We start from the raw sequence: 10,567 nt of genomic DNA on the forward strand, positions 1-10,567 counted from the left end.
GGAGTGGGAGAGGGAGAAGCAGGCTTCCCGCGGAGCAGGGAGCCCGATGCGGGGCTCGATCCCAGGACCCCGGGATCATGACCCGAGCCAAAGGCAGACGCTTAACGACTGAGCCACCCAGGCGCCCAAGATTTTTAAGTTTTTAAGCAACTCTACACCCAATGTGGGGCTCGAACTCATGACCCCAAGATCAAATGTTGCGTGCTCTACCGACTGAGCCAGCCAGGTGTCCCTCAACTTCTGGATTTTTAATATTACCATAGAGAACAGCTAGAATTTAAATGGGGGGGTTGTTTTAGAGGTTAAGAACTGTGGACTACTGCACGCACATGGGGAAAGAGTATCTCTGTGCCACAGCCAGAGTCCAGCTGCCTTTAAGGGAGAAGACAGCCTGGGCTCTGTAAGGCCCCTCAGAGCACTCTGCACTGCTCCCAGCGGCTCCCGCCTCCTTCTCCAGGCTATCGACCTGCTCTCAGGCGGTGGGAACAGCCTTCCACCCACATGCAGCTGCCCAGTCCTTTCTCTGACTTCACCCGGCCCATCCTGGCCCATTACCCACTTGAACAGATCAATCGAACGTTTGACTCTAAGGTTGATTTGGAAACCTAGCAAGATCAACAGTTTGGTATTGGTGTTGACAATGAAGTGTTTTAAAATAATTTGTACTGAGGGTGCCTGACTGGCTCAGTTGGTAGAGCATGCAACTCTTGAGCTCAGGGTTGTGAGTTCAAGCCGAACACGGGGCATAGAGCCTACTTAAAAAAAAAAAAAATTGTTCTGAGTATGCATCTTTTGTTGTTGTTGTTGTTGTTAATTGTTTATTTATCAAGACAAACTATTCCATAACCCAATATTCGTGTTTCAGAGTTCAGGAACACAGGTCAGTGACAGACTTCAATGGACCTCAACCCAAAGAAATTCTTTACATTCCAAAATCACTTTGCACTCTGAAAGATACCGGCCTTCTTCATCTCCTCAAACTCTTTCATGGAATCATCATTTCTGTAGAAATCTGCATACGCCTTCTTTCTTGGTTTGGCCACGGCAAACTTACAGAAAGCTGCAATCCCCAGGGACACAGCGAACACTCCAACAATATGAAATCGCAGACGCTTGGCCAGAAGGCCTCGCATCTGAGGTTTCGTCAAAGCAATGAAAGTCATGGTAGTTATTCTCCTCAACACCAACCTCAAACCTAACGTCCTCCCTAACTGATACAGAAATGAACCCTCAGTATGCATCTTTTTTTAAAAAAAATTTTTTATTGTTACATTAATCACCATACATTACATCATTAGTTTTTGATGTAGCGTTCCATGATTCATTGTTTGTACATAACACCCAGTGCTCCACGCAGAACGTGCCCTCTTTAACACCCATCACCAGGCTAACCCATCCCCCCACCCCCCTCCCCTCCAGAACCCTCAGTTTGTTTCTCAGAGTCCATCGTCTCTCATGGTTCGTCTCCCCCTCCGATTTACCCCCCATTCATTCTTCCCCTCCTGCTATCTTCTTTTTTTTTCTTAACATATATTGCATTATTTGTTTCAGAAGTACAGATCTGTGATTCAACAGTCTTGCACAATTCACAGCACTCCCCATCCTCAGTATGCATCTGTATGGGGATTTCTGAAGCAGCCTGGCTGGCTGGTGAATAAAGATCAGTTTTCAATGGTTTAATGAGCATTTATTTTGTGGCACCAGTAGCAAAATCTTACATGTGGCAAGTGCATCACTTGTTTCTAAAGTGTGTTCATAATTGTTTCTAACTTCATTGCATAACCGCTGAAATAGGCCAACATCATAGGTATTAGTCTGTCTTTTTGGTGCATGAGGATGAAGGGACTCGGCTTTAGCCTCCATCTGCCAGTTAATGACCAAGATATGCCAAGATATGACCATTTTTATTGACTTCCACTGTCTGGGTGTTCATCTAGAAAGATGGTTTTGGTTTTGGTTTGTTAATAATGGACTCTTTATACCTAAGTAGGGTAGGGAGGAAGCTGCAGACTCGTTTAGAGTGAAAGATAAGACAAATTGCAACCAAACTGTAACCCAATTTGTAGGCCAATTTGTAGGGTAAATATGAAATGCTAATAAAGAAACGATAAGGGGCACCTGGCTGGCTCATTTGGAGCATGCGACTCTTGATCTTGGCCTTGTGAGTTCAAGCCCCATGTTGGGTGTAGAGATTACCTAAAAATAAGATCTTTTTTTTTTAAAGATTTTATTTATTTGCTTGAGAGAGAGAGAATGAGAGAGAGAGAGAGAGAGAGCACATGGGGCGGAGGGTCAGAGGGAGAAGCAGATTCCCTGCTCAGCAGGGATCCTGATGCGGGACTCGATCCAGGGACTCCAGGATCATGACCCAAGCCGAAAGCAGTCGCCCAACCAACTGAGCCATCCAGGCGCCCTAAAAATAAAATCTTGAAAAAAAAATTGAAAAAAATGGAAATGTGTAAGAGTACTTTAACGTGGCAACTAAGGATTGGAAATGTGTTGTTTAAATTTATCACTTCTTATTTACGCTTTCTTACTGGGATATGACATACATTCAGTATATGCAGTTTGGTGAATTTGTTCATTCGTGTGTACAGTGGCATGATCACCCCGCAGAACAAGATCTAGACTATTTCCAGCACTTGAGAATGTTCTCTCGTGTTCCTTCCCAGTTCATCTCCACCCTCCCCTAGCTGGAGCTAGGAGCTGTTCAGAATTCTATAACCATAATTTGCCTAGTTTTAATCTTCATATAAATGGAACTGGACAGTTTGTGCTTTTTTGGTTGGCTTCTTTTGCTCAGCATGTCTGTGAAATTCATCTATGTTGTGTGGTAATTAGTGAGTTGAATAAAATATTTGACAAGCATTCATTTTATAGTTACACATAAGTTGTGATTTTATCTCTTTGAAAATCATACTTTAGGGCGCCTGGGTGGCTCAGTTGGTTGGGCATCTGCCTTTGGCTCAGGTCATGATCTCAGGGTCCTGGGATCAAGTCCCGTGTCAGGCTCCCTGCTCCGCGGGGAGTCTGCTTCGCCCTCTCTGCCCCTCCCCCGCTCGTGCTTGTGCTCTCTCTCTCTCTCAGTCTCTCTCAAATAAATAAATACAATCTTAAAAAAAAAGAAAATTGTACTTTAGTTGGGCTACATGCCTGACTTTGGGTATCTGACTCTAATGGCAAGGTAGACAGTGATAATTTCCCACAGAGAGAAGATTGAGTTTGTTGGCAAAGGTAATAATTTATCTCTTTGTATGTGCTGGAACTGGAGGTGCCCTTGGGTCACCCAAACAGGAGAGGAAAGAAGTTGGGGAATGAGGCTGTGACAATTTTGGGAACTCAGAGGCTCCAAACAAGTGACTGAGCATGGTGAGCCACACACAGAGGCAGGACAAAGCTACCACTAATTGGACAATTTTCACACCCTGGAATGGAGGGCTCCTTAAGCTTCATACAACTGAGATGGAGAGTCTTCCAAGTAATTTTAAAGTCAACTTAAACAGCAGACTAGTTACTTTCCACCTCAGATATTTGGGGCGTTGCACTTGACAAATTAATATAACCCTCTGCAGCAACTGTGTAATAATCAGACTAAACATAAGGAGACCAGCCTTTTCTTGTCATCAGAATAAATAATAAAAATATAATCTGCAGGTATTATTTGTCAGGGGGGAGGAGACTATTTAAAAAATTATCTGGGGCACCTGGGTGGCTCAGTCGATTGAGTGTCTGACTCGTGGTTCCGGCTCTGGTCATGATCTCAGGGTCGTGAGATCAGCTCCGCATCGGGGATCTGCACTCAGGGTCTGCCTGAGACCTTCCTTCTCCCTCTCCCTCTGCCCCTCCTCCACTGATGTGCGCACGCTTGTGCTCTCTCTCTCCCTCTCAAATTAAATCTTTTAAAAAAATAAAAAATCACCCAAAACTTGAAAATAGCGTCCAAAGGTGAGTGGCATGTCCTTTCAAAGGCACAAAGAGGTGAAAGTTCACCCGGGGCTTATCGGGGGCAATGCACTCTGGCTCAGGCTTCACTACTGAGTACACTCAAGGGTAAGGCTCTAGAATAAATGCCTGGCACTTTGCAGGAATATATGCACTATAAATTTTTCTTCAGTTATAAGGTTTTTTTTTTTCCCCACTCGTTAAATTTTCTAAACACTATTTAAAGCATTTTTCCCCCACAAAAAGCTGTTGTAAATTGAGGGTGTACCTTGTTAAGGAAGGAAATTAAGGAAATATTGTACTATTTCGGTTGAATTTCACTTATATCCTTGTAAGTAATCGTATTAGCTAATTCAATGTTCTAATTTTCCATTTATCCGTCTAAGACACTGACCGACAATAGAATGATATCAGCGGCTGACAGCAATCAATCAATCAATTATAAAGCACAATTATGAGAACAAGGCTTGTCAGTGGGTTTTAATTTTCTTCTCCAATGGAGTGACTGTTCTGATTGCTAGATATCACGAAGCAAAAGATATGCAATATTTGGTTTTGATGGAGCATTGAAGTTTCATATTTTGAATAACACAGTAGTAGCTATAAATTAAAAACTATGTATTAAATGCCTTGAGTGCATGCTATTGTTCTAGATATGGCATCATAAAGTAAGAAGAGTAAATGGTCCCTTGCTAGTTACATGTCTTAAGTTTGAGGCTAATTCAGGCTTCTTGCTTCTCTTCCTCTTAAGAGCCAATGGGATGAGAATTTAAAGGCATTAGGCCTGGGACACCTGGGTGGCTCAGTCGGTTAAGCGTCTGCCTTCAGCTCGGGTCATGATCCCAGGGTCCTGCAATCAAGTCCCGCGTCCGGCTCCCTGCCCAGCGGAGCACCTGCTTCTCCCTCTGCCTGCCACTCCCCGTGCTTGGGTGTGCTCTCTCTCTGACAAATAAACAAATAAATCTTAAAAAAAAAAACAAACCCCAAACCATTAGAACTTCCACTTGAAGGTGAGCTGAGAATAGACAATAAAAGCACCTGAAAATAAACCTTGCTGCTTTTTAGTATTTCTGAGAACAGGCAGTTTTAATAAATGGTCAGTTAAAATACATGTTTCTTCCTCATCTCATGTTGATAACGGAAAGCAAGCCGTAAGGTTATACACGTGAACATATTCTGAGTAGAAGGGAATATTTGAGCAAAGCCCCGCCATTCCTTGTTTACTACTTACAGGCAGTAACGAAATCGGAAGCTATGGGAAGGTTTCCTTCAGGAGAAGGGGATAGGACACTTCTTGCATATCTTTGTCCACATTTTCTCCAGACTTTTTCGTTCTATCAGAGCGAGATGCCCGCCCTTGCTATTGACATGTTGAGGGTCTGGTGGCAGCTCTGGATCAACTCCATGTGGGAACTTGTGGGATGTAAGGTCCTGAAGGACATCAGTTATTAGGAATCCACAGTGGGAAGCGTTGGTGCCAATAGACAAATGCAGCACCTGGATTTAGAAAATGAGGAGAAAGTACAAGTACAGATTCCAGTCTGGTCCACTCAATTCCAATTCCTAAAAAATTCAGAAAGCCGGGGGGGCGCCTGGGTGATTCAGTCGTTGGGCATCTGCCTCCGTTCGGCTCAGGTCATGGTCCCAGGGTCCTGGGATGGGACCCCGCATGGGGCTCCCTGCTCGGCGGGAAGCCTGCTTCTCCCTCTCCCGCCCCCCCTGCTTGTGTTCCCTCTCTCTGCGTCAAATAAATAAATAAATAAATAAATAAATAAATAAATAAAATCATTAAAAAAATTCAGAGAGCCACTTGCAAAAATCTCAAATGTTGAGAAACAACAGGTGTCGGCGAAGATGCAGAGAAAGGGGAACGCTTTTGCACTGTTGCTGGGAATACAAACTGTTATAGGCACTCTGGAGAACGGTATGGAAGTTTCTCAAAAAGTTAAAAATTGAGCTACCCTACGACCCAGCAATTGCACTGCTAGGTATTTATCCAAAGGATACAAAATGCTGATTTAAAGGGCCACATGCACCCCAATGTTTATAGCAGCATTGTCCACAACAGCCAAATTATGGAAAGAGCCCAAGTGTCCATCAAGAGATGAATGGATAAAGAAGATGTGGCATATACATACAATGGAGTAGTACTCAGTGATCAAAAGGAATGAGATCTTGCCATTTGCAACGACGTGCTGGAACTAGAGGGTATTGTATTAAGCGAAATAAGTCATCCTTATAAGGATCTTCCTCATATGTAGAATTTAAGAAACAAAACAGACGAACACAGGGGAAAGAAAGGAAAAATAAGATAAAAACTGAGAGGGAGGCAAGCCATAAGGGACCCTGAACTGCAGAGAACAACCTGAGGGTCGCTGGAGGGAGGTGGGTGGGGGGATGGGGTAAGTGGGTGATGGGCACTAAGGAGGGCACGTGCTGTGATGAGCACTGGGTGCTATATATATTTAAGTGATGAATCATTAAATTCTACTCCAGAAACTAATACTACACTGTATGTTAACTAACTTGAATTTAAATTAAAAAAATTTTTTTGAACTTGAACTACATATTTTTGTGCGTATGTATGCCCTATATTTATACACATATATTGTTGCATGTATATGCTACTGTATTAATATTACTGTAAAACATACACGAAAAACAAAAATATGAAAGAATGAAATAATATTTTTAAATAATTCTCATTTAATTTCATCCAGTAATGGAACAAAAAGCATTTTACTTTGTGATCGATTATGCTTCACTATTTCACAAGATCTTTATTTAACACTATGATAATTATTCAGTCTGGTATCAAATTTGGTTTCCTTCTGTGCTTGTTTTCATTACTGAAACTTGCCTGCATTGCTGAAAAGGATATCTTTTACAGAAATGGAGAAATGAATGGCTTGTCTTTAAATGCAAAGATTCTTTGAAGTACTCCGCAATGAAAATAACCCCTGGACCTATGTGCCGTTCAAAATATTTTCAGGGTCATTCTGCATCTCATTACAAACTTCTGTGATGATCACACAATTTACGATAGTGTCATCCATCACCCCCATGCACATAAACGGGGGGGCTTCACAGGGGCCACTGTCAGCCCTGTGAGTGCCCACTCTTCTTTGCTTTCCATTAGGGACACATGGCCAGCTAAGGCACTGACCCGTGTCCACGAAGCTATTAGATATTAGCAAAATTATGTTTTGTTTCTGTTTATATAAAAAAATAGGTACAATCAGAATTCTTTTTTTTATATGTATTATCTAAGTAGCAGTCTTTTATTTATTTATTTATTTGACAGAGAGAGAGAGACAGCAAAAACAGGAACACAAGCAGGGGGAGTGGGAGAGGGAGAAGCAGGCTTCCCGCAGAGCAGGGAGCCCGATGTGGGGCTCGATCCCAGGACCCTGGGACCATGACCCAAGCCGAAGGCAGATGCCTAACAACTGAGCCACCCAGGTGCCCTCAATCAGAATTCTTTGTATTTCCCTGCAACCTCACAGATTGACTGACATATACCCTAGTTTGGAGACCGATGCTCCGGGAAAAGGGAGGTGTCAAGCACTCAACAGGTTGTAAAGGATCCGTCACCAAGCCTCAGGCTTGTAACCTAGCATGATGGTGGTAAGGGTCACGCTGAGAGGGGGCTGCTCGGCAGGCTGCCAAGCCCCAAGCCATAACTGCAGTATAGCAGGCCCCGTGAGTGAGGGCAAGTGAACGAATTCCTCACCCGCCCACTAGGGATGAATGGAGCCATCCCCAAGAGTTTTTAGTTTTCTTTTCTCATGAACTCAGGGATTAGGCAGGACCAGACTTAATGGCTACAGGTGTTCAATTCTGTGCTTGGACAGAGCTGTGGAGGAGCAGGGACTTGAAATAGTAAGTCACTGAGAAAATAATTCTGAATGTCCTTTATCAGTTTCAAAATATGGGACCTTCAGCAAAGCACATAGCCTCCCTAAGTCTCAGCTTCCTTGTTTGTAAAGTGAAGGGGTTAGAAGAGGTGATCTTTCTCAAAAAAAAAAAAAAAATGTTCGCTATTTTTATTATTAGACCACTCCCAACTTACACATGGCTTGGGCTCCAAAAGCTCGTTTTACTTTCAGCTGTTTGAACTCCGAACATATCTGCCCACGTAAAGAATATCAGGCATTTGATTTGATTCCCCATAAATACTACCTAGTGCTGCTGATGGAGCAGGAGCCTGGATGTGCATCCCACAAGCGGGGCTCTGCAGCGTGGGAAGGGCGCAGGGCCCATCCACCACACCCCAGGGCTGTTCTCAGGGCGCTGAGTGCAAGAGCCCGCAAGCTGCCTTCAGCCCCCATTCCACGGCAGGTTTTCTGCTTCACTCTGATTCTCTTCCTGCAGCGGTGATGAAATATTCAGCGCCTCTGGCAGTTGTCCAGACCTTAAAAAAATAAACAGCGTCTTCTCCCTGCCACCTTTAACCTGTGCACCCTGCGTCCAATATCCCATGTCCTCAGTAGCGGGCTCAGGAAAGCAACCACTAATTTATGATGATATGTGTATGCCCCGGATCCCCTTCACCTTCCTTCACCTTCCCAAAGTTGTTTCCATTTTTAAAGAAACGGAATCTAGAATTTCAGGCGGTGACACAGAGCGCGAGCCCAGGATCTGTAGCACTGGGATGTGAAGAATGCCCTTCCTACAACGTTGTTTTGGGGCTCCTCTAACAGGATTAACTGCCCCCTCCTCTGTTTTCTTATAAAACACCTTTGCCAGCAGGACTTGGAAGCAGAGCAGCTGGTCCCCGGGGATCCTCTCCCTTAAGCTGGCCTCCCTGTCTTCATCACCTCTTTCCGTCTCCCGTTCCTTAAAGCAGTTTCTCCAAGAGCCCCAGCAGTTTCTCAGCAAGCTGCAAGGTGGAGGGGCTCTGGCAGACTTTGGGACCTCAGATGGGATACGTGCTTGGTCAGTGACTAAGCCAAGGATTGCCCATTATCTGTGGGACACAAGGAGTATGTCCAAGCCAGTGAGAGAATGTGTGGGTTATGGATAACTGATGACTAAGGTACTTGTATTGTCCAAACCAAAAATTGGGACACACAATCTGACAAATACAAATAAATTTATGGGGACAGTGGGGCTGAATCATTGAAACTGGGATGCAGGACAGAGACAGGGCAGCTGAAAGAGCTAGGCGGTGGCTGGCAAGGGGCGGGTGGCAGGGCAGCAGGCAGGACTGACAGGTCTCTATCCCCGGGTCATAGGCAGAGACAGGGATGCACGACCCAGCCACGCCCTGTGCCCCTTCCAAACATAACAGAGAATTAGTTACATCCTTTTTATGGTACTGGAGCCATGAACGGTGCCCTGTCCTCTCTGCTTAGCTCCTGGTCAACCTTTCCAACGGCTTCTTAAGTATCTTTCCCTGGATACCCCAGAAGTGCCTCAAAATGATTCTGCTGGTCCTTCTTCAGGCTGAGGTCATGGCTTCGCCACGCACAGAGCCATCTGAGCTAAAAATAGCAATTATTTCATCTTCTTCTTCCTCGCTTTTTTTTTTAAACCCAACTGGTCCCCAAGACCTTTTGTTTCTACCATGAAAATGTCTTGTTTATCCCGAGCGCCATAAAGATCCTCTATTGAGACCACCTCCATAGTTTCCTAAATAATTTCTTCCCTTCCCCACCTCCTCCAGGTGCGCGCGCGCACGCACACACCCCTCCCTCCTACAACACTTTTGGGTATTTATTGTCGAGAATAATGTACACATGTCATAGAATAGCATCGAAGACGTTTCCCAACTTGGTTTCAAAGCTTTCTTTCCAACTTCATCTCAATCAGTTCATCCTGCGCTAGCTCGCACGGGGCAACTAGCCGCTCCCTGAAATCCTCTGTGCTTCTGCAAATGCTGTTCTTTTCCTGCTTTTCATTATTTTATTTTCAGTGGAGCTTGTCCTAATCAGACTTATTTGTTCTCTCCTTGGTGCTCCCTAAAACGTCCCCACTCCGTCCCAGCCATGTTCGCAAACCGACTTGTGTGCGCCCCCTTCTCTACACACCACTGCTGGTGTTCATCTCTAGACCCCAATCCCTTAGCCAGCATCTAAAAGGGACTTAATCATTGTGTATAAAATGTGTTGAAAATCTTTTCTTTTGGCAGAGGGCAACTGCATCTTGGGGACATCTTCTTTCATATCTCTGAAGTTTGGGCCAGAATATGACACCCCAAAAGATGCCACTTTGGCACATGATTATTTTGAGCTGAAGGCAATTAAGCAACAGCAGATGCAGGAGGAACTCTCTGCCTTCTCCCTTTCTGCCTGCAAGCAGGACGTAAATTTCCTTTTGTGCAGGAGCCGCCCCCTTCCTGAGCCAGGGGGAAGGGAACAGCCCGATCCCAGGAGATAGAAAGTCAGCATGGAGATGGGTCTGCATAAACAAACCTTACAAATAACCCTTGTTTTCCATTAATTTCCCCCATATATTTACCTTCCCATAATGTACCGCCCCTAGAAGCCCACACCTCTTTTATTTGTCTTGTCACTTTCCCCCAGGTATTGCCCTCTGTTAACGGGATATCTAAGCTCCCAGGTCTCACTGCTTTTTAGGGTTTTCACTTTTTTGGGGGGAGGATCCCTGTGTGTATATGAAA

At 44.4% G+C, this 10,567-nt stretch overlaps 1 protein-coding gene across 1 annotated transcript; it reads right to left on the reverse strand.

Annotated features, from left to right (window-relative positions):
• Positions 1-935: 935 nt before the first annotated feature.
• On the reverse strand, positions 936-1,163 carry LOC113910988 (cytochrome c oxidase subunit 6C-like). The gene has a single exon (XM_027573112.1). The coding sequence runs from the start codon at positions 1,161-1,163 to the stop codon at positions 936-938; it is 228 nt and encodes a 75-aa protein (XP_027428913.1).
• Positions 1,164-10,567: the final 9,404 nt, after the last annotated feature.

This window comes from Zalophus californianus, chromosome 12 (assembly GCF_009762305.2).
Source record: "Zalophus californianus isolate mZalCal1 chromosome 12, mZalCal1.pri.v2, whole genome shotgun sequence".
In the NCBI taxonomy this organism is placed as follows: Eukaryota; Metazoa; Chordata; class Mammalia; order Carnivora; family Otariidae; genus Zalophus; species Zalophus californianus.